We start from the raw sequence: 22,996 nt of genomic DNA on the forward strand, positions 1-22,996 counted from the left end.
CATCCGAGGCTCTTGAGCATTTGCCCCCATTGGGGGGAGAGGCGTGGCTGCGCGCTGAGCCTGCGCTGCAACTACATAGATCCTAAAGTCCTGGCTAAGTCTCGGCCACTGTTGAAGTTGTTTCCACAGTTTCTACTGAAATATGCAGTATTTCTATATTGGTTGGAAACATTTGTATTGTACCTCTTAAACCAAAATTGCTTTCCCACGATAGGTTAAAAACAGCAGTACTATATAATGGATAAAAATCTAGACTAAATTCTTAATACTAGGCAAGGTCAGCAAAGTTTCCTAGAAGAAAACTTTTCAATTGGAAAGGAGCAAAACGGCAGGTCGTCTGCGTAGCTTTTTGCCTAGTCCTCCTGAGGTCAATGGATCCCCCACCAAAAGGCAGAAGGCTGATTGCCCCCCCCCACCCTCCCCAGGGGTTATTCCAGTGGGTGGGGCAGCAGAGAGGAGCTGCCCGTCTGCAGGGCTCCTTCCATAGTGGTGGTGGGGATGTGTGTGTGTGTGGGGGGGCACCTTATGTTCGCCATCCTGTGTTCACAGTCAAGGTTTTATGTGCAGCCATAAAGATGCAGGGAATCTGGGTTAAGCATAATGTGGCCTTGCCACACAGGACCAAACGGGAGAAGGGTGCCACCCCATTGCCACCCTCGTGACACGAGGACTCCTGCCCTTCCCCCACTGGCCCGGGCAGGAGCCTGGGGTGCAAGGGCTTGGCTGTCTCCCCCCCACTTTGGAGGCTGGCTGGGGGTGTTTCTTTCCAACAGGCTGTGCCCCATTGCTTCTCCTCTCTGCCACCCCTGCCCCGCCTTTGGGCTGGCCCCTCTCCGTCCCTTTCCTAGCTGCTCTTTGCTTTCCATGCTCGGAAAGCAGGTCCATTCTGTGCCCGCTGCTGTCTGCCCGCATCTGCCTCTCCCTTGCCCCATTAAATCTGAACTCCCCCCCCCCACCTGAAATTTGTCCAGCTCCGATCTCACTCCCAGCCCTTCCCGGAGCAGCTGTGAAGCCAGGAGGAGACAGGCCATGGCTGGGTACCTGCTGGCAGTTGCCATCCTCGTCTGCATCCAGGTGAGAAACGGGGGGTCCCTGGGGGTCTTGCCTGGGATCCACTCCTCCCAGGCAGTTTTCTTCCGAACAAGGAAAACAACCACAGCTGCAGAATGTGCAACCCTCTGCTCTGGATAAGAGTCCTGCACAGTTTCAGGAGACGGGAATTTCTTCTGCCCTTCACAGCTGGGCCAGGATCCCTGAGCGGCTTGGCTCCCTGGGAGGAGAGGCGGCTCTGCTGGATTCAGCCAGGAGCTTTCCTTCAGGAGTTGTCTCAGGTGCTGCTGCTCCCCGTGAAGGGAGAGGCAGAGAATCGGGCCCTTACCTCGAGACCAGTTGGGGCCCCTGGTGCTGGAAGCGGGAGGTGGGCAAGGAGGACAAGGGCACCGCAGGCAGGGCAGAACCAAGCACTCCTGGCACAGATGGAGGTCAATCTGCCAAGGGCATGGAAAAAGCTTTGGGTAACAGATAAGCTGAGTTGGAAGGGACCTTGCAGGTCATCTAGTCCAAACCCCCGCCCAAGCAGGAGACCCTACACCATTCCTGACAGATGGCAGCCCAGTCTCTTCTTGAAAGCTTCCAGGGATGAAGCTCCCACAACTTCTGTTCCATGGGTTAATTGTTCTCCCTGTCAGAATGTTTCTCCTTATTTCCAGGTTGAATCTCTCCTTGTTCAGTTTCCATCCATTCTTCCTGGGTGCCTGGACATCTCGCCTTGCAGGCTGCAAAGGGGTGGCAGCTCTGACTTCGGGGCAGAGGGGTGGTCAGGATGGGGCTGGGTCTTCTGAGGGCTGACCCTCAGCCACTGGAGCTTTCCCGAGGAACGATGCCTGGTCCTTAGAGGTCTAGATCCCAAGTTCCTCTTCTGATGGCATAGCTCCCTGTGAATGGCCAAGCCTACTGGGAAGGACCATGTTGGCAGTGGCGGCAGCCTCTCCACTCACCTATGTTGTTGCCACCTGGCTTGATTGGCATGAGGATGCACAGAGCAGCCCCTGGAGCGAAAAGCGACCTGCCCCAGCAGGGGACCCAGGTGCCTGGCTGCATCTCCCTCTAGTGGTCACCGGTGGTATAGAGGTTTCAAAAGTTAGCCATTGCATTGTGACCACCAAGGAGAAGGCAATTGGCCGAGGTTTAAACCATTCTACGCCAACAGTTTTCAAACTCGGCCACTTTGGAATATGTGGACTTCCAGTCCATGCTGACTGGGGAATTCTGAGAAAGTCTGCATTGAAGTGCCTAAGTTTGAAGAACACTGACCCCGCCACGCAGATGGAGGACTATAATGGTGGCTTGGATGCGTCCTTGCCTTTGGCACTTCCTGGGTCTCTTGTTTTCCCACCCATCATCTGTGATGCACCTGGGTGCCAGCTTTGGGCTGGGCCCTTTGCTAACTGGGCCTTTCTTCCCTTGTAGGGCTGGTTGTCAGGGCAGGAAGACGGCAAGTATCCCATTCCCCTTCTAAGATCTCATCTGGGAAACGAGGGGGGTGCCCAGAGCATCATTCCTGCCCTTGAAAAGAGCAGGTGGCAGGCAAGGGACCCCCAGCTCTGCCCCCACCCCTCTGCCAGAATTTCTGGGCGAAATCTCTGGCAGAAATGCCGCTCGGCCACCTGCGTGTTCAGAGCATGTGGGAAAGGGCTCCCTGGGCAGGGCGGAGTCCTCCTGGCCCGGGTTGCACCACGCAGCGTTTTTCTCACGGGGTGGGGGTTGGAGGGGAGATGTGGCCCAGTAGGAGAAGAGGGGGGTCTACCTGGCCCCCTCCTGGCTTTTTCCCAACCCGGGGAAGGAAGGCTGCTGCCCTTTGGGGTTAAGGCAAGAGGCAAGGAGGGCCCCCGAAGGTCAGGGCAGCATCTGACCCTCTTTCTCCCTTTCCCCGGAGGCTTATTTGCGAACGTTCAGGAAGAGCGCCTGCCAGCCCAGAGAGGGGCTGGTCAACGTCCACAAAGAGCACCCCCAGGGCACAGCCCTCCTGTGTGGTTCTGCAACGATGCGCCGGCTGCTGCAGTGACGAGGCCGTGCAGTGTTCCGCTGTGCAGAAGCGCACCATCAGTCTGCAGGTGAGGGGCCAATCCTGCCTCGGGGGTGGGGGGTCAGGATACTCTTGGAGGCCGGGAGGAGCAGAGCCTTGCCTGGGTCTGCTGCTGGAGCGCACCTAACAGCTGCTCCTCTCCTCGGGTAGATCATGCGGGTGAGCTCCAGCACACAGACCTCGCAGCTGGAAAAGAAAGACTTCACGGAGCATGTGACCTGTGAATGCAGGTGAGGGAGGGGCCAAACGGCAGCCCCCCTGGATGGCTAGTCAGGGGACGGGTGGGGAGAATTGCTGGAGGTGGAAGAGGACAAGCAGTTCTTGGCTCACAGTCCTCGCCCCCCCTCCCCTGCTTGCTTTCTCCCACCTTTTCCCACCCTGGGGCCCCTGCGCAAGGGAGGCTGCTGCAGAGGCCTCGGAGTGGCGGGAGGGTGCGGGAGGGCCCAGGCCTGTGCAGGTTGTGGGGGGGGTGCCTCCTTTTCTTCCTCCTCTACCTGGAGACCCCAGACCTGGGTCGGGTTCGGTGCCTGCTGCTGGCCATGCAGAATCACTTTCTTTTTTTCCAGGCCTCAGAACGTAAACAAGTCAAAGAGCAGGAAGCGCAAGAGGTACCCGGGGTGGGGCTGGGGGTTAATGGAGTTGTAAGGGACCTTGGAGGTCTCCTAGTCCCAACCCCTGGCTCAGGTTGGCCCGGGCCAGGCTCGGAGGGTGGGGCAGGAGGGCAGGAGCTGTCTCAGAACTGCTTCTCCAAGACGGCTGTTTGAGCTGAATTCCTCTCCCCCCCCCCCTCTTGCAGGAGGAGCCAAGGAAAAGGGCAGCCGAGAGCCAAGCTTCCCTTTGTCTGAGCAGCCTCTGACTCCAGCAGCCCTTCGAGGCTGCCCACCCCATGGAGGGGTGGGGGCTCTGGTCTGCAGAGGCCAGCTGGGGTGGCCCGGTGGGTGGGAAGGGGGAGCACCACCAACATCTGGAGAAGTTGCTGTGTGTCCATGTGTCTCCCCCACGTTTGTTGAACTACAAAGCACATCACTCCCAGCAAGCAAGGCCAGAACTGAAGACCCCGTGAGGCTCCCTTTTCCAACAACCCAGCAACAGAGTTTGAATTTATTTTTCTTACCTCTGAAAGCCAAGCTTGACCAACCCATCTCCCTTAGCCTTTCCCATTCTCTGTCAGCTGGAATGGCTTTTAATAAAATTGTCCTGGTAATGCTAAATTTTTAAAATTAGAGTTTGATCTCTCCCGGCCCCTCATGAGGGGAAAACGTCCAGTTTCTTTTAAAGAATGTGGAATTGTGTCTTTTAGCCCTGGATCTGCAGGATTGTTAAAGAGCCTTGGAATAAAAACGGATAAACTGCATGCGGCTTCCTTGCTTTGCTTTCGGTGTACAATAGGTGGTGCTGTTCTGTAAGGACTGCTAGTTTTTAAGCAACCTCCGTGTCCTGCAAGACTTGAAACCAGACCTGAGTTTGAGTTCTTAGGAGGTAGTTCGCGATCCCGGCTTGTGGCTGACTGCAAAACCTCAGCTCAGTTTCACTGAGGGCCCCTGGGGAGGCCAAACTCCCCCACCCAGGGACCCCCTGCCTGGGCGAGAATTCTTTGTACCAGAATTGGCAGGTGTGGAGGGCAGCCCCCCCCCCCTGCTCAGGGTCTGCCCACCTGGCAGCCATGGGACGGTGCGCTCAGCATCCTGGAAAAGGGGCAGCTCGTTCCCGGAAGAGGAGCAACTGTGCGAGTGGCCGCCCTTGGCCTCCCTCTGAGGAGACCTGCAGGCTCTGGAAGCCCCGCCTGTCCTTGAAAGCCAGCCAGCCCCCCCCCCCCAACCCCTTTGAACATTGTGCTGGTAGTCCTCAACTTATGACCGCAATGGAGCCCAGCATTTCTGTTAAGCGAGACACTTAAATGAATTTTGTCCCATCTTATGACCTTCCTTGCCGCAGTTAAGTGAATCACTGCAGTTGATAAGTTAGAAAAGTGGTCGTTAAGTGAGTCTGGCTTCCAGAAAGTCGCCAAAGGGGACCGCAGCGACGGTCATAAGTGTGAGCCGGTTGCCAAGCCTCTGAACTTCGATCACGTGATCATGGGGATGCTTCAAAGGACGGTCTTAACGGCCTCTAAATGAACCGTTGTAAGTCGAGGACTCCCTGAGGCTTCCGGAGGCTGCGGGCAGTCGGGGCTGTCGCCCTCCGGACAGAGCAGGGCGCTCCCACCGCAGCCACGCTCCGCCCGTCAGACTTCCAGCCAGCACAGCCCAGGGGGAGCCCCTGCGAGCCCAGAGGAATTGCAGCCAGAGACGCCGAAGCCCCGGGCCTTGCTGGGCGGGACTCGGCGGGGCGATCGGGTACCGGGCCTTGCTCCGTTTCCTTGGCAACCCAGCCATAAAGGCGTAAAGGCGCCGATCGGGCGGAACCCGTGAAGCTGAAACTCCCGTTTCCCCGCGGCGGATCCTCGAGTGCTGCCCCCTCGTGGCGCCTCCAGGCCCTTCCCCACGTACAGAGGCAGCCCGGCCTTCTGCGCCGGGGGGGCAAGGGGCGGGGGACACCGGGAGGGGGAAGGAGACGGCGCGGAGCCGCTCAGTCAGCGCACTCTGCACCGGCTCAGAGGGCCCTCTCCGCTCTGGGGCAGGGCGAGCCCGGGGGGCGAGGCGGGGGCCATTCCAGAGACGTGCGTCACCCGGGGAGCGCGGAGGCCGCCGGGAGTTGGAGTGCGGCGCCGTCGATGCTCCAGGTGCGCGCTCCCTTTCTCCCCGCGCCCCATCCCGAGCCGGCCTCCGCATCGTGTCGGGTCCGAGGCCGCGGCGGACCCCGACCGACCGTTCGCCCAGGCAAAAGCCGGGACGGTGCCCGCGGGGCGGCTTCCGAGCGCCGGAGGGGCGGCCGAGCTCCCCGCAGCAGCCCGAGAGGCAGAGGCAGCCGAGCGCCGCCCGCTCACCTGGTCAGGCGGGCGGGGCCGCGGGAGGCGGCGCGGACTGCAGCTCCCAGGGTGCAGCGCGCCTACCTGCGGGCGGGGCGGGGCCCTCCGGCGGGCGGAGGGCAGAGCGCAGCGGCGGCGGCGGCGGCGAGTCTAGCGGAGCCCCGCGGGAGGAAGAGGAGCGGCGGAGGGTCCCGGCAAGCGCGGGCGGAGCTCATCTCCTGCAGGTCGGTGCCGGGCGGGGCGAGGGGCGGCGGCAGGGGGGGCTCCTGGGCCCGCGAGGGGCTTCGCCGGGGCCGCCGCTGTCCGGCCGAGGAGCCCGCGGAGGGCGAGGGGGGCGGCGGCGGGGAGCAGTAGGAGGCGCGGCCGGACTCCGGCAGAGAAAGTAGCGCCGCGCTGCTCGGGCTGCCCGAGGCCATAGCAGCCGCCGACCGAGCGCTTCCTCCGGGGAGCCCGGCTTGAGGGAGGCGGCGGCGTTGGGGGTCGGCGGGGCGAGTGAAGAGCGGCCGCCCCTCGGCCGGCTGGCCCCGCGCTCTCTTCCCGGCGCCGCGGCAAGAAGCTGCGAGGGAAGCCCGGCCGAAGCCTCCGGGCAGCTCCGTCTCCGGGGGTCTGCTTGGAATTGGGGGGTCGTGGCCTGGCCGCCTTTCCGGGATTCGGCCTGTGGGAAAGCGCCCAGGGCAGCGCCAGCCCCTCCCTGGCTGAGGGTTATGGGAGTTGGAGGCCGCTTGGGAGGGCAGAGCCGAGAGGGAGGGTGCCCGGGCGGCCCTTTGGCCCCCTGCGAGCCTCTCTGCTCCTCAGGCACCGGCTGCCCCGGCTCACCTGGGCCTGGCTGGCGCTGGTCCCCTGTCCCTTCCAGGTGGGCGCCAGGCCTCCCCCACCCGGCGGGCGCATCTCCTCCTGGGAGGGCTCCAGGGAGCTCCGTCCTGGCAGGACCTGGGCTGGGGCAGCTGCCTCCTCCACCTCGGCTTCTGAGGGCCCCCTGATTCGAGCAGGTCTTCCCTTCTGGCTGCTCCCGTTCAGGGAGGTTCCACTGCTCTCCTGGCCGGGGCTGCTGGCCCCTCCACAGCCGGCCCAGCCTTTCCGGCTCCCTAGGAGGCGTCCACGCCCCAGATCTTCACTCAGGCGGGTGGGGGTGGGTGGGAATGAGTGAGCCAGACGAGTGAGAATGCAGTTCTGCTAAACCAGCCCTGCTTTATCAGGCGACCTTTTCAGGCGAACCCTCAACACATCAGAGCCTCCAGCTATTCCCGGCTCTTTGCATGGCTGGCTGCCTGCCTGTCCCTGGGTGGGAAGTCTCTGGGGTGGGGCCTGGCTGCTTCCTGCGTTGGTGGCCGCTGGCTGAGACAATCGGCATTCCGGGCACATGCTGGGCAAACTGCTAGCTGGCCTCTGGAGCGGTCAGACTGCTGCTGGGGAAAAGGCCCTGACCCAGGGTCTGGAGTGCCCCGCTGATGCCATGTGCCAGTCCGTTTCTGGTCGCCCCAAATCTCTCAGGCTCCAGTCGTCTGTTTTGCTCTTTCAGCCAGAACCTGCTGAGATCAGGTGTATGTTACCCGCAGGTCCTGAACATTCCTGAACGGCAGATCCCAGGATCCCAGGCCATTGCTCCTGGAAGGCTACACACCCCTGGCACTGTTGGGCTCCTGCAGCAATCTTCTGTGCCAGCCGTTGAGCCAAAGAGCTGCCCAGGTAGAATGAAATGAAACCTATTAATCTTTTGGATAAAATCGATCCCATGATGGGTTTTGCTCTCTTCCCATGCAATTTTCACGTGGAGAAAACCAGCACCAAGTGCAGGGATGTGGCTATTTATTGCTTTTTACCTCCTGCTTTGTAATAAACATGGCATCAGTGGCTTACGTGGGTGGTTAATGCTGGCAGATTTGAAACAGAAAAGAGGACTTTTCTGCTTCCAATCATAAGCAGCGGGGCCAGCCCTGATGGATTCTTTACCCCTTTAAAAATAAATAGTCTCCATCTGAGACTTGAAGATGGACTTTGGAAATTGAGACAAAGATGCATGTAGCATTTTTAAAATGGATTTAAGTGAAAAAAAACTCTGTATGATTGCTCACAAAAGCTCAGTACCCTGAACTGATGTTCTTGTGTTATTTCTTGGTCTGCAAGAAGAAAAAGGAAGATATTGTATTATCACGTAAAGTCAATAATGGATTAGGGAAAAGTGTGGTTGGGTAGCTAAATGCTGTTTCCCCCCCCTCCCCCTGCAAAATATGAGAAATGAGAAATTGCTGTTGCAACATTACACGATGCTTCCCAGTCAGAATAAACTGGGTTGGAGATCTCGGCTGTTCTGCTGTTTTGTCAAGTTGTTGCCTTCCAGATGAGCTGCCGTTTCCTTTCCACACAAGTGGAGCTGTTTGGGCTGGTGGGGGATATTAATCTAACTCAACCTCAGCCACATGAAAATGGGGGACTTCAACTCCCAGAATTCCTCAGCCAGTAGGCTGGGGAATTCTGGGAGTTGAAGTCCACCTGTCTTAAAGTGACTGAGGTTGAGAAACACTGGTCTAACCAGTTGTGCTGGGCCTGGTTGGGAAAAAACTGGGATGGGCCCTGCAACCATCCCGTCCTACAGATGAACATGCAGAGACAACATATGACATGGGAGAAAAAGTCATTGCTCACTTTGAGAAGTCAGGATTAAAAGGGACTCGTTTGAGCTTCTTCCAAGGTGATTCATTTTGGCCGAAGCAACTTAAAGATCATTCAAGATTGCTTGGCAACTGGCATGTACTTATGAGGGTTGCAGTGTCCCAGGGTGATCCCCCTTTTGCGACCTTTGACAAGTCAATGGGGAAGCCGGATTCACTTAACGACCGTGTGACTAACTTAACAATGGCAGTTATTCACTTACCAATGGTGGTGGGAAAGGTTATAAAGTGGGTCAAAACTCATTTCACAACCGTCTTGCTTAGCAGCAGAAATTCTGGGCTGCACATTAACCTGCGTGGATTTTCCTGCTCGCAGCCTTCTGGGCCGCCTTGTGAGGAAGACCAGGCAGAAGTGGGCAGACTGGCCCTCCCCAACCCAGGGCAACTCCTCCCATCAGCCCAGGTGGCTGAGGACGGAGGGGGGTCCCCTCCGAGAGGCCGAGGTCCCACCCTGCTGCAGGACTCTGGCAGGACTCCAGAGGGTTTGAATTGGAGGCGGAGATACTTGTTTTTAATCTGTATCCTTCCTTCGTGATTTTTAAAAAGGCAGCAAACACAGCCAGGACACCTTCCTCCTCCTGTTTTCCCCACAACAACCACCCTGCAAGGTGGGTTAGGCTGAGAGAAAGGAACCGGCCCAAAGTCACCTGTCCGGCTTTCATGGCTAAGGCAGGACTCGAACTCATGGCCTCCCACTTTCTAGCCTGGTGCCCTAACCGCTAGGCTGGAAGGGGCTGCAGATGCTGAGAAAGGCGCTTCTGGTTGGTTCCACAAACCGGGTGAACTCTGCTCATGCTCAGAGATTCCTTCTTGTTGACTCTTTCTGTGGGTTCCGGCCTCCAGGGCAAGCACTCCAAACCTGCAAGATTCCTACCATAAAAGCAGAGTTAGTCGTCAGGGTTTTGGTTTCCTGCCTGGACCAGCTCAAACATCCGGCATCGGTCTTTGCAAGCCCGGGAGCGTCCGTCCTCCCCTGCCTCTGCTTCCCAGAGAATGTGGGGTCCCTTCTGGGTCCCATTCCTCCTTTGGATTCGGATTTATCTTTATCTTTCCTTGGCCGTCTTCTCCCCAGGGCTGGAAAAATGCCTGCTAAGCCACTGGCTGTTTAAAATGCATTTTTTTTTTGAGGGGGGGTGTCTGTTTTACATTGCAGCCCTTGATTAAAAGCTTTGAGAAGGGCTGTCCAACTCTGGCAACTTTAAGACCTGTGGACTTCCAACTCCCAGAATTCCCCAGCCAAGAAAGCTGGCTAGGGAATTCTGCGAGTTGAAGTCCATAAGTCTTAAAAGTTGCCAAGGGTGGACACTCCTGGCTTAGAAATTCCTCACTTTGTGTTCGGCTGTTGAGAGTAAAATGTGGGAAAGAATCCCGGCCTGGCTTGCAGTTGAATAGGGCACCTTATGTGATCTGAACTCTAAACTTTGGGGCTCCCTCTGTCTCAGCAGCAGCAGCCCCCCTTCAAAGAGAGAGAGAAGTGCCTCTGAGCAAGAGCAGAAAGCTTTCGCCTGCCCGCTTGGGGATCCCAGGCTTGGGACCTGGAGGAAAGACCCCTCCAGGCCTGCCAAGGTGAACCCTTTGGGGAGCTGTGGTGGAGGAGGGTGCGCAGGGCCCCCCGCCTGCCCCTCAGCCTCGTGCGCTGCATCCCCGCTGGGGATCCGGACCCTTTCGAGAGTGTGTTTCTGGCAAGGGCAAAGGGTTGGCGCCTGCCCCGCAGGGCTGGGTTGAGGCTGGCAGGGCTGGGTTGGCAGGGTGACAGCACGCCGCCCTCTGTGCCTTGTGAGGGCGGATTGCATCCTGCATGCAAATCGGGGCAAATATTTTTAGTCTTTGCTCTCGTTCCCAAGGGGGTAATTGGCAGCTTGGCCAGTGGGTGACCTGGCCTTCGGTGCCCTTACCTGGTCATTTCGCTTGTGAAATTGGCCCGTTGCAAGAATTCCCTGGGGTGAAGTCACTGGGGAGTGGACTTGACGCCCGTTGACTTACAATCCCTCCGGGTTATTTCCTGATTGGCCACGTGGGCTTTGTTGGCTTCCCTGTGTCTGGTTTCGCTTCCCCGTCTTGCTGGGAGAGTTGGGGTCCTGCGTGGTCTCCCACCTGATGCCTGATCCCTTTTTCCCAGCTCAGGCAACTCAAGGGAGCTCGGTGCTTCCAGGGCACCTTAAAATGGTTTCTTGGCGTTAGAAGGAAGCGGCTTCCTTCATCCAGACACTTCCTGAAGAGCAGCTCTGTCTACAGAGGCATACAGGGGTCTTGGGGGGGGGGGGCAAGGAGACCCAAGCCCCTCGGGAGCCCCAGAGGTGGGGGAGGATGCAGTCCTGCTTCGCTCTTTCCCTGCTGAGTTGGGAAGAAAGTGGACTGGAGAAAGAGGCGTGGGAAGCTTAAGAATGGCAGGAGGTGAATTCCATTGCAACCGTCACTCCGTCTTGGGAAGGCAGGAACCTCCTTTTCTCGGAACAGGATGTCCTTGCAGGCTCAGGGCTGGGGTGAGGATCAATACACCCCCCACCCCTCCCCATGGGAAGCCAAGCAGGCGTAGAGGGCAGTGGGCGACGAAAGGGGCTCTGCTGGGCTCCCTTGATGGAGGAACGGGCTTTCGTGGGACGTCAGGTGCGTGTTTCTCCTTGCTTAATTGGATTCCTGGTGCCATTTCTTTCAAAGCGGCCTCTCAAAGGCTGCTTCGACCAGACAAGGGAGCCCACCAGATCTCCTGCCTCTTTGCTTGTCATGGCTTTGGACCCTTCATGAGGACTAGGAACCCTGCGTGAGCCTGAATCCAGGCCCCAGAATGATCCTGGGAGCCAGAACCAGGCTTGTTTTGGGAGCTGTTTTCTTCCCAGCTAGCCTGGCACCCGGCCCAGGAAGAAGCCACACTGGGGGAGGAATCCTGGGGCTTCTCCGCCCTCTCCACTTTTGGCCCCACCCACCCTCTGGCACTCGGCTAGGCGTGTGGTGATGGCGCAGCCCTTCCAGCTCCTGCCAGCCTTGCCCATGAGCCTGGATCAAGAGCTTTTAGCCCCTCCCTGGAAAAGCTGCTCCAGTGCCAACTTGCAAGCAGGAGACGGGGAAGCGGCAGAGCTGTCCTGGGCAGGGCACAGGTGCCAGGAGTATGCGTGGAGGTGCCACCCTGGGGCAGGGCAGCAAAGGGACTTGCTGGGTGCCATTGACGGAGATGCTTCCTCTTGCCAGGTGCCCTCAGAGCGCTGCCAGCTGCTAGGTGTGGAAGCCCACGTCTCTTGCCATGGCCAGCCAAGACCTCGCCAGCGCGCAGGAACTCCTGGACCTCACCTTCCAATGTGAGTTGGGGGGTGGGGGGCACGCTGGGGAGGCAGGAGAAGGAACCGGCATGGGCTGCGAGAGGGAGAGCCTTGGAAAGGGCCAACGGGGCAGCTTGGCTTGGGCCCCCCTCCCTCCACCTTCCTTCTTCCAGGAAAGCCGCGTTCGATCTCCACGTGGAGATCCAATCTTGACAGCAGCAGGTCCATAATCAGCCCGTGCCAACCTTGTGACTTGAAGATGGGTGGACTTCAACTCCCAGAATTCCCCAGCCGGCTAGGTTGAGGCCCACTGATCCCTGTATTCTAGAGCAGACGTCCCTCGGCCCCCACACTAAGATGGCGGGGCTGCAGCTGCAGAAGGATGCACATCTGCTTCCTTCCAGGCCCTCCTGGAAGGCTGGGTGTTTATGCCTGAAGTGGCCACTAAGAGCACGGGACACCCTGAAGAGCAATAGCACTTTAGACTTACGTACCGCTTCCCAGTGCTGCCCAGCCCTCTCCAAACATTACAGAGAGTCAGCCTCTTGCCCCCAACAATCTGGGTCCTCATTTTACAACCTCGGAAGGACAGAAGACTGAGTCAGCCTTGAGCCGGTCAGGATTGAACTCCTGGCAGTGAGCAGAGTCAGCCTGCAATGCCGCACTCTCACCACTGCGCCACCAGGTCATTCAGTGGTCAGAATGCAGTTGCTGGACCCAAAGGTCTTTGCATTTTCCTCTCTGACTGGGGAGGGGGCTGTGGAACGATGGCCAAGCACAACCTGTACGAAGAGGGGAAGGGACGGCTCGGCTTCATTTGCTGTTCAACGGGCTCAGCCAAAGCAGCTACGTCTAAGTGGCAGCTTAGTGCTCCTCTCCGGCCCAATGGACTTTGATAATATTGATCAGCAGGTAAAAGAGGGGCACCCTGAGCCCCTCACTTGAGTGGTCGCCTCTGGGCCAGAGGGAGCTGGCTGGCACCTGAAGCCGGCTTCCTTCCGCAAAGAGATGCCGCAGAGGGAGATTCTCACCCCAGAGGTGCTTTTCCAAAAGGCAGCTGGACTTCCTTATTTCGTTTTCCCTGAGAATGTTTTGCTTCTCAGCTTCTTCAGTTCTTGCCTTGGGGGGCCACACTTGGAATTCCGCACCCAGTTTTGGTCGCCATAATATAAAACCAAGGTTGAGACTCTGGAAAGAGTGCAGAGAAGAGCAAGGAAGACGATTAGGGGACTGGAGGTTAAAGCATATATGAAGGGCGGTGGCAGGGACTGGGCCTGGCCAGTCTGATGAAGAAAAGGGTCAGAAGTGACAGGATGGCAGCATTCCAGTATTGGAGGGGCTGCCCCAAAGAAAAGGGGGGTGGGGGGTCAAGCTATTCTCCAAAGCCTCCGAGGGCAACCGATGGAAACTGGACAAGAAGGGAAGCAACCCGGAATTAAGGCGGAGAAGAGTCAACCAGTGGAACTTCCCCAGGAGTTGTGGGGGCTCCATCCCTGGAGGCTTTGAAGAAGAGATCAGGCCGCCATCTGTCCGAAACTGTAGAGGGTTTCCTGCCTGAGAGAAAGGTTGGGCTAGAAGACCTCCAAGGTCCCTTCCGACTCTCTTACTCGGTTAAAAAACCAAGAAAGTCCAGTTGCCTTTGGGAGAAGCGCCTCTGGGATTGTCTAGCCGCCTCTCGCTGGCCTGGAGCATTGAAATCCTCAGCCGAAGCCCTGCCGGTGCGCAACAGGCTTTGCGGGGTGCCAGGAGCAGCGCCTCGGCCTTGGGATCCTGGAATTCCAGCTAAGGGGAAGAAAATGCCTTGGAGGGGAAGGTAGGCAGGAGCCGATATTAGTGCCCTGGCTCAGATCGTGCCTTAGTCACAGCAGGCAGAACTGGGAGGAAAGGATCCCTGCCAAAGGGTGTTGCAATCGGTGAACTGCTGTGCAAAAGAAAAGTTTTTCCAGCAGGCTCGAACAACAGTTTGCAGCTGCAGTGAGAAATGGGAACGCAAACAGCCTGTATTGTGTACATGCAGATATGTGGGCGATGGTTACAATTGTTGGTTCAATGGCCCCGGTTGCTCTGAACGTCTCCGGGGCTGATGGCCTCATCCCCAAAGGGCTCCTCCTGCCCCCTTCCAGAGGGACCCTGATCCATTGCTTTGTTATAACAGATAACAGATAATCAGAGTTGGAAGGGACCTTGTAGGTCATCTAGTTCAACCCCCCGCCCAAGCGGGAGACCCTACACCATTTCTGGCAAATGGCAGTCCAGTCTCTTCTTGAAGGTCTCAAGTGATGGCGCTCCCACAACTTCCGAGGGCAACTTCTGTTCCATGGGTTGATTGTTCTCCCTGTCAGAAAGTTTCTCCTTGTTTCCAGGTTAAATCTCTCCTTGTTCAGTTTCCATCCATTGTTCCTTGTCTGGCCTTCAAGTACTTTAGAAAATAGCTTGACCCCCTTCCTCCTCCTCTCTGGGGCAGCCCCTCAAATATTGGAAGGCTGCTCTCCTGTCTCCCCTGGTCCTTCTCTTTACTAGACTAGCCAGGCCCAGTTCCTGCAACCGTTCTTCATAGGTTTTAGTCTCCAGTCCCCTCATCATCCCGGTTGCTCTTCTCTACACTTTTTCTAGAGTCTCAAAACCTTTTTTGTAATGTGGTGAACAAAACTGGATTGGCAGAGATCCCTGTTGTTTGGCTCTGCCTACTGGGATGAGGGGGACTGTGGTTCCAGCTTCTTGGCTGGAAACCCTTATCCTGAGCTGTGTAGATTCCCATGGATGGTGCCTGCCTCTTCTACAGGTTTATCTTGGCAAAATAGGGGCGGAAGCTGGAGTTGGCAGAGGGCAGGTGGACATGATGGGCCCAGGAAGTAGCCAACTGGCTCATGTCCCGATGTCCAGGAATTTAAATGCAGATATAGCATAGTAAAAATATAGGCAGACATGCAGGATATTTACCCCTGACTAGCTTGCTTCCTTAAAGGGCAAACCCTGTTAGGAGCCAGGACCTCAGAAGGGTCCAGCTGTAGCACCAGGCCACTGGCTGGCCGCTGTCCATCTTCTCTCAGGGGTCAAGGAGATGCCCCTTCTGGAGGTCTGCTGTCACAAAGAGGCAAACTGAGGTGAACAGTTCCACCCCCACAATCACCAGCCATCTCATTCCCTTGGCTCCTGCCATTCTGCTAGCTGGGGGATTCTGGGAGTTGGAGTCCACAAGAATGAGGCCAAGGTTGGGCACCCTGAGCCAGAGGAATCCCTTTGAGGGCCAGAAAGCAGGTAGAAAAGGAGCCCCTTGGTGGGAACATCTTGCTAAGGTGGGGGCCTTTGGCTAACCTCCTCCAACCCCCGCCTCTTGCCTTGGACTTCGATACCCATCATCTTATACTGGCCAAGGATAATGGGTACTGAGGTCCACCATGCTCAGCAGTTGTTCCTGAAGGTCTCGGGGGAGCCTGGCCCCTCCTCACCAGCCGTTCTTCCCCACAGCCTTGGCTTGCAAGCACATGGACCTCAAGCAGTTGGAGCTGGACACGGCCGCGGCCAAAGTGGACGAGCTCTCCAAGCAGCTGGAGTCGCTCTGGACAGACCATCCTGGGCCGCCCATCGTGCCATCCCTGGTGAGGCAGAGGAGGAGAGGCCAGGGCCACCCTGTGGTTGTGTGGGGCAGGGCAGGGCCTGCCGGGCTCTGCAAGGGGGCTCTGCTAAGCGGTTCCAGGTTAACTGGGCACTGCTGGGAGGCGAACGGGGGGTGTTATTCATGGGAAACTGCAGCTTTGCCACTCGGCTTCCCTGGGCACCCGGGTCCTCTGTGCCAAGCAAGTTGGGGGAGGGGCTGAGCTTTTCTCTGGAGTGGGGCCAGGATGCTCCCTGCCCCCCCGGAGGTGTCCTGATCCCTCCTTTCACCCTTTGGATAAACAGACGTGTCCTTTCATGTCGGAAGACGGGGATTCGGGGACTGGGCCCTCCCTCCTTCCCTCCTGCCAGGGAGATGGCAGCAGTCCTTGGTGGAGGCTGCCTGGAAGGGAAGAGGGCTGATTCTCTCCCCCACTTCGCTTGGCAGGTGGCTGACCGGTACAGCTCCATCTCCTCCCCGGACCTGCTGAAGATGGACGCCCGGGCTGCCTCTCCCCTGCACCAGCTGCTGCTGCGGAAGAGCCCCACCTGGGATCTCGCAGAGCCCAGTGGCCCCCCCAGCTTGTCCCCCTACAGCTCCTCGCCCAGCCAGCTTCTGGCCCCCAAGCCCACCCTGGGGCGCCCCTCCTCCCCACGACCGTCCTTCTTCCTGCAGTCGGATGTGGACTGGAGCCCCTCCAGGCCCAAGGTCATGGCCGTCCCTTACGAGGGCCCGTCTGGCCCCGTGGCCCACGGTGGGTCCCCTCGCTCCCTCCGACCTGCCAGCCTTCCTGACCGCCAGTTTGACTACCGGCCTTTTGCTGCCACCAGCGGGTGGGGGGCCGGGCCGGCTCCCCGCGGCTGCCTGGAGAAAGCGCCCTGCCCCAGGCCTTCTTCCCAGAGCGAGGACCCTCTCCGCGGCCCCCTCTCCCGCCCCCCTACGAGAACCACAGCCTGTATCCTTCGGCGCCAGGCTCCTCCTGGGCACAGGGTGAGTGCGTGCCCGACCCGTTTGGTCCTTTCTGGTTGTTTTGTTCCCCTGCAGCTGCAGAGCGTAATTACGGGCTGCATTCAGGGCGCAGAGAGCAGCCGGAAGGGGCCCTGGAATGTGCCTCCCCCCCCAAGGAAGCAAATATCGGGTTTCCAGCTCCGAGGAGGCTGCGTGTTTGGGCAGGACTAGGTGGATGGATGCTGGGAACCAGCTTGGCTCAGCCGGGTTCCTGGCGGGGGAGGGGGGAGCCAGTGTTCCTTTGGTGTCCCCTTCTGTGTGTGGCTGAAGGAGGAACGGAAAAGCCTCCCCCCGGGGAAACTGGAGGAGGAGGAGGAGGAATCCGAATGAGGTGAAAACCTGCAGAATTTCCGTTGTAGAGTTCAGAACGTTCCTGGGTTTTAGTAGCAAATACGCCTGCCTCTCTTAGCATCGTTTTAACTGCCCCCCCCCACTCCACACCCACATTCCTGTTTTTAATGTGGGCGTTTCAAAAGATAAAAGCCTTTAAATAGCAGCAGCAGAATTTAAGTCGAGAGCTTGTGCAAAATGGCCCTTCCCACCTGGGTGCACCCCCCCCCTTCTAAGCAGCGGGGGCTTCTTGGTGCTGGGAGTTGGTCTTGCCACGCCCGGAAGGTGCCGGAGAAAAGGAGGCGAGCAGAGGTGGCAGCGTGGTGGCAGAGGCCACCTTTTCCTCCAGGAAGCTGTTCAGGCAACATCTGGCCAGGAGTCGCCCCAGGGCTGGAGTGGCTTTTCCCACGGGGGGGGGGTTTCCCCTCATCCGGGACGGAGGCGCCCGGAGAAGCCCTCCTGAGGCCGTTTCTCTTCTGCAGACGACCTGGTGATGCGCAGGAGAGCGCCAAAAAGCTGGAACGAATCGGACCTGGACGTGGCATATGAGAAGAAGGCGCCTCACCCTGTCGGCTACGAGCGTGAGTCTGCCGGGGGCATTCCCTGAACAGAGCTGGCACTCATGGGGGGCACCTGCCAGAGGGTGGCTGCCCCACGGAGGCCTCCCCAGTGAGGTCCATCGGAGGCCACTCTGCCCACTGGCAGATCCCAGCCCAAGGGGGTTGGCGCCTTGTGTGCCGGAGGGGTCCCTGGCACCTTCTGCTGAGCGAGGGACCCTCTGAGGGCCAGGGCCGGGCACAGGAGAGACCCCCGGCAGAGGGAGGGGCCAGACGGGTGGGGGCTCGGTCCCACTGATGATGGTCTCTCCCCTCCCAGGTCTGGACACGCACGCAAACCTTTGGCAGAACACAGCTGGGCCGCCTCTGGCTCCCTGGAAGGAGTCCAGCCTGGATGGGGGCTGGCCAGGCAAGGTCAGTGTCCCTGCCCGGAGGCCCTTGGGCTGCCAGAGGCTCTGCGGCTTCAGAGACCACGGAGGCTGGCACGGAGGAGGAGGAGGGGTGGCGGGTGGCCGCTGACCGTCTCTCTTGGCTTCCCCTCCGCCTTCAGGAGGAGCATTATGGCGTGAACAGTGCCACCCTGCCCAGGAATTACAAGGTCTCGGCCCTGGCCGGAGAGAGGCGCCCGGACAGCTCCTTCCGCCGCTCCCTGGCTGCCAACCAGGCTGGCACCCTGCCCCGCAACTGGCAGCCCATCTCCCGCATCCCCATCCCGCCCCCCGCCCCGCAGGGCGGCAGCCTCCCCCGGCGCCACAAGCCGCTGCCCCTCTCCATGATCTTCCGGCTTCAGAACGCCTTCTGGGAGTCGGGCGCGGCAGGCGGCAAACTCGGGCTGCCCCCGGGGCCGGTGGGGTCGCCGTTGGCCCTGCGCTCCTTGCAGAAGCTGCTCCTGCAACAGCCCCCCCTCCGGACAGTGCAGCCCGGCAGCGAAGGTGAGCGGCGCTGGGGGGAGGGGCGGGGGGAGGGGCGGGGGGAGGCCCCCCCCCTTGGGTGAATGCAGGCCAGCTGGTAGCCCCGTGGTAAATGCAAGCAGTCCTCGACGTACAACAGGTCATGTAGTGGCTGTTCCAAGTTCCAGTGGCCCTGAAAACGGGACTTAGGACCAGTGTTGACAGGTCCACTGCGGCCTCCCTGTGGTCACGGGATCCAGTTCAGGGGCTTGGCGCCTTCCCACTTCCGGCTTCTGCCCCCTCCAGGCAATGCCAGCCCCAGAGCCGCAGCAGTGCCAGCCGAGCGCATCGTGCCCATCGTCCAGACACCGAGCGAAGTGGAGCCCGAGCTGGAGAGCCTCTTGCCAGGCAGCGAGCCGGCCGAGGTGGAAGACCTGGCCCGGCCCTCAGCCCCACCCGGCTGCAGCCGGTCCTGCCACCGGAGGCCCAGAAGGTGCCCGAGTTCGAGGAAGTGGCCCGGGTGCTGGCAGAGATGCCTCGGCCCCTGAAGCGCCGGGGCTCCATGGAGCAGAGCCCCCGTCCGGCCCTGCTGCCCCCCACAAGAAGCAGTACCAGCAGATCATCAGCCGCCTGTTCCACCACCACCAGCCCCGCAAGGAGGCAGCTGCGCCCGCGGGGACCCCCTCCCAGCCGGACCTCCCGCCCATCACCGAGGCCGCGGAACAGAAGGGGGCCCGGCCATCCCAACCGCCAGCCCTGCGAGGACCCCTCCGCCAGCCCCAGAGAGTCCGGCCACTCCCTCTCCAATGCCCAGCCCGGTAAGTGGAGAGTTTGGCAGCTGTTTTGCCCACTTTCCCCTCCCCCAGCAGGAGGCCCCTTTGCAACCCTGGAGGCTGCTCCTCCTCCTCCTCCTGAGGGGGCAGTGGCTCCACCTTCTGGCTGGCTGGACTGGGGGCCTCAAAAATGCTCCCCCTTGGGTTGCCCCCTGGTGATTCTGTGCAGCTCTGCGGCCCCTCCCCTCGAAGGACCCAGGAGCCCCTGGAAGGGAGGGCTGCTCACTTGGGCCGGGAGGGGGCCTCTGATCCCGATCGTTCCTCCCTCCCCCGGGCTGTGGAAGGGGCTCCCAGGAGCCGGTAGCGGGAAACGGGCCTTTGTGTGGAGGGGGGCTGGCCTTGATGGCGCCCTGGGCTGCTCTGCAGGAGAAGCGCTCGGTGCTGCGCAAGGTCTCTTCCCCCCGGAAACGGACGACCAAGAAAGCGCGGCTCAACCCCCTGGTGCTGCTGCTGGATGCAGCCCTAACCGGCGAGCTGGAGGTGGTCAAGGAGGCGGTGAAGGAGGTGAGCTGGCGGCTGGCAGCCCTCGGGTGGGGCACCTTCCCTTGACCGAACGTGCTGCGGCTGTTACGGCGAGTGGCTCTTGGTCTCCTCTTAAGGCGAAGGGCAGCTGTCCAAGGCAGGTCGGTCCCAGGAACTGCAACGCCCTGCAGTGTTGAGACTCCAGCCCTGGAATAAAAGGGGGCTCGTGGAAGGGAAGTTGCAGAGCTGGACTGACCTGTGGGGCCCTTGGGGCTCTCTGAGCTGGCGGTTTCCTCGCACCCAAACTAGGCAGCATCCTCAGTGCCAGAAGGGAGTGGGGTTTGCAGAGAGGAAGGGAAGGGAAGGAAAGAGGGGGAAAAGGAAAAGAGGGAGGGGAGGGGAGGAGGCTGTGGGGCCCTTGGGGATCTCTGAGCTTGGTGGTTTCCTTGCAGACTCGTTTCATTAGCAGAGTAGGTCACATCCCCACTGGCAAGCAGTCCGCCACACTCAAAGGGCACCAAGACCTCTGCAATGGAAGCGGGGGGCTAAATGAACTGGGGGGGAATAGGTACAACCAGACTGCTGGGTCTCTGGGTAAATCGGTTTGAGTGGGACAGCTCCCCGCCTTTTCTTGCCACAGCTGAACGATCCCAGCCAGCCGAATGACGAGGGCATCACCGCCCTGCACAATGCCATCTGCGGGGCCAACTACAGCATTGTGGACTTCCTGATCAATGTTGGGGCCAACGTCAATTCCCCTGACAGCCACGGCTGGTGAGTCCCCGGGCTGGGCAGCAGGAAGGACGGCGGCCTCTGCGGTGCTTCCTGCCCGTGGGGAGGAGGTGCCCTGTGTGCCCGTTGCCCAAACACGAGGGGGGCCTTCCCTGAGCCGGCCTGCCTGCCTTCCAGGACCCCCCTGCACTGCGCCGCTTCTTGCAACGACACGGCCATCTGCATCGCGCTGGTGAAGCACGGGCCGCCACCTTTGCCACCACCTTCAGCGACGGGAGCCTGGCCATCGAGAAGTGCGACCCATATCGAGAAGGCTACAACGAGTGCTTCAGCTACCTGGCAGGTGAGGGGGGAAGGCCGGCTGGCTGGGGCCCCAGAAAGGCAGGAAAGCCCTGGCAGCCCTTCGATTCTGCTCAGGGGCACCAAGAGGGCCCCGCTTGGCCAGCCTCCCTCATTTCTCGGGTGGCACCGACTGGCGGCACAGACGTTTCTGGGGCAGTGAAGTGTGTGGGGGTGTGCTGCTTTCTCATGGGGGGTTTCTCTTGCTGCAGACGTGGAGCAGAACATGGGGCTGATGAATAACGGGGTGATCTACGCCCTCTGGGACTACAGTGCCGAATTCAGCGACGAGCTCTCCTTCCGCGAGGGCGAGCCGGTCACTGTGCTGCGCCGGGATGGCCAGGAGGAGCTGGACTGGTGGTGGGCCTCTCTCTACGGCCAGGAGGGCTACGTGCCCAAGAATTACTTTGGGGTGAGTCTCGGGGGCCGGAAGGTTTGCCCTGAGGGAGCCCGGGGGCACAGGCCGGAGGGCCGAGCAGCCAGGGTGTCCTGCTTTCCAGCCCTGGGGGCTGCCGGCTTTCTCCCCTCAGCCTTGGTCTCTCGCTCCTTTCCCAGCTGTTCCCCAGAGTGAGGCCGCAGCAGCAGCAGCAGCAGCAGCAGCAGAAGACGTAAACGTCCATCGGAGGGGGAGCCCGACGGGGGGACTCGCATCTGTGCTTCGGCTGGCCACCCTCTGCTTTCAGAAGGGCGAAACGAAGAGGGAAGGGCGGCACTCAACCCTTCCACACTACCCCCTCCTCCCACCGCCTTCCTTGCTTCTCTGTGTGAATCCCCCCTCGCAACCCAAGAAGAGCTTTGGTGCCAAGGCAGCCATGCGCCCCTTCCCAGACAAAGGCTGGCCAGGGAAATTGGCACCGTGCATCTGGGGCTTGGCTGCACTGGGGGGCTCGGCCTCCAGTTCTCCTCTGCCCCAGTTTTGCTGACTTTCCTCTGGAGCTGCCAGCACGGTTTGCCTTTGGTGAAGCTCCTGCCTCCCAGACTTCATCCTTGGGGCCACAGCAATGCGGCTGCCGCCACACTCGCGGTCGGTGGGGCTTCTTTCTTACCTTCACCAACCTGCCCCTTTCCAGATGGGGCACCCCTGGGCTCTTTTTGCATCTGGAGAAAGGGTGAGCTGCCTCTGTGCAAGGACAGAGTGCAGAAGGGTGGGTGGGGGCTCTCCAGTGGTGGCAGCCACAGCCACCCAGGAGCTGAACAGCAGTCATGGGTCCTGTGGTCTGGACGGAGGAAAGTGTTTGCTTTCAATGGACGAGGCTCGACTCCAGAAGTTCCTTCTCAAAAATTTTGACAAATCGTGCCTAAAGTTGAACCCCATTGTGGACTTGATTCCCTGAGGTTACAGCTGATGTTCTGCCAGGGAGAAGGGAATGTCCTTGGCTGCTTAACTTGAGTAGCTCAAAGCTGAGAGGGAAGAAGGCGGGGAGGTGCCCCCTGCCAGCGGGGGGACGGGACCCAGAGTGTCTGCCCTGCTGAGAGCCAACAGAGGCCGTGCAGCTGGGCAGCAGCTGGGCTCCTTCCTTGCTGGTCCTGCCCACAGGCTGATGTTCCAGCTGCAGCAAGAGAGCTTCACATGATGTTGGTGGTCATTGTGCCTACTCTGAAGCTGGAATGATCATTGGGGTGGGAGGGAGGGAGGATGCTGCCCCTGCCCAGTGCCTTCTTTTTGCCCACCTGGGCAGAAGCTGCAACTTGCGTGCCAAAGCTTGGATTCTGTGCCTGCCAAGGCAGCGTGGGGCCTCTGTGAGAGCTTTGCCTGGCCAAGGGGCCTCTTCCTTTCACGCTGCGCCTTAATTTGGGCCGGGATGCTACGACGTCTCCCGAAGCTTCTGGGGTGCCTTTGGTTGGCGCCAGGGAGGCGATTTTGTGCCTTTAAGGGGGGATGGGGCCTTTCAGGAATAGCTCTATGCAGGTTGGGGGTCTGTGACCTGCAGGTCCCACATCTGAAGGCTGCTTCAGTTGAGGCTTGGCTAGACCTAGATCCAGGGAGGGAGGAGCAGTCGCTGGGGAGCCCTTCCTGGGATTGTTGGTAGCCCTGGCTAGAAAATGTAGCATTCCATAATAAAATGGTCTAACTGGACAAAAGTGGTAGCTGTGTTCAATGCGATGGGGGGGCTCTGTGCAAGGAGGAAACATCTGGATGTGGGCTGGAATGCCACCCACCCACCAATCTGCGTAATGACTTCAGAGGTGGCCTTTCTTGGACAGCAAAGGTGCCCAACAGGCAAGCACTGGAGCACATGACGCCAGACATGTCACTAGAAGGCAAAATCACATCCCACTTGCTTTGGCCACGTCTTGCAGAGGAATTCAATGGAGAAAAAAGCATTTGTGTTG

General features: G+C 59.6%; 1 protein-coding gene across 1 annotated transcript; it reads left to right on the plus strand.

Annotated features, from left to right (window-relative positions):
• The first annotated feature begins 3,038 nt into the window (after window positions 1-3,038).
• Window positions 3,039-22,744, plus strand: PPP1R13L (protein phosphatase 1 regulatory subunit 13 like). Its single transcript, XM_087970311.1, is given in 21 exon segments — window positions 3,039-3,113; window positions 3,236-3,315; window positions 3,652-3,693; window positions 3,882-5,807; window positions 11,849-11,955; window positions 15,385-15,515; window positions 15,959-16,342; window positions 16,345-16,501; window positions 17,332-17,430; window positions 17,726-17,820; window positions 17,957-18,338; window positions 18,603-18,740; window positions 18,743-18,889; window positions 18,892-19,029; window positions 19,032-19,114; window positions 19,496-19,633; window positions 20,232-20,365; window positions 20,501-20,565; window positions 20,568-20,666; window positions 20,875-21,074; window positions 21,218-22,744. Coding segments are annotated over 17 exon segments (2,502 nt in total). The 5' UTR covers window positions 3,039-3,113; window positions 3,236-3,315; window positions 3,652-3,693; window positions 3,882-5,807; window positions 11,849-11,900; the 3' UTR covers window positions 21,275-22,744.
• The last annotated feature ends 252 nt before the right edge of the window (window positions 22,745-22,996 follow it).

Source organism: Notechis scutatus, chromosome 8 (assembly GCF_049901735.1).
Source record: "Notechis scutatus isolate UNSWTSFEM ecotype Mainland chromosome 8, rNotScu1.2, whole genome shotgun sequence".
Classification (NCBI taxonomy): Eukaryota; Metazoa; Chordata; class Lepidosauria; order Squamata; family Elapidae; genus Notechis; species Notechis scutatus.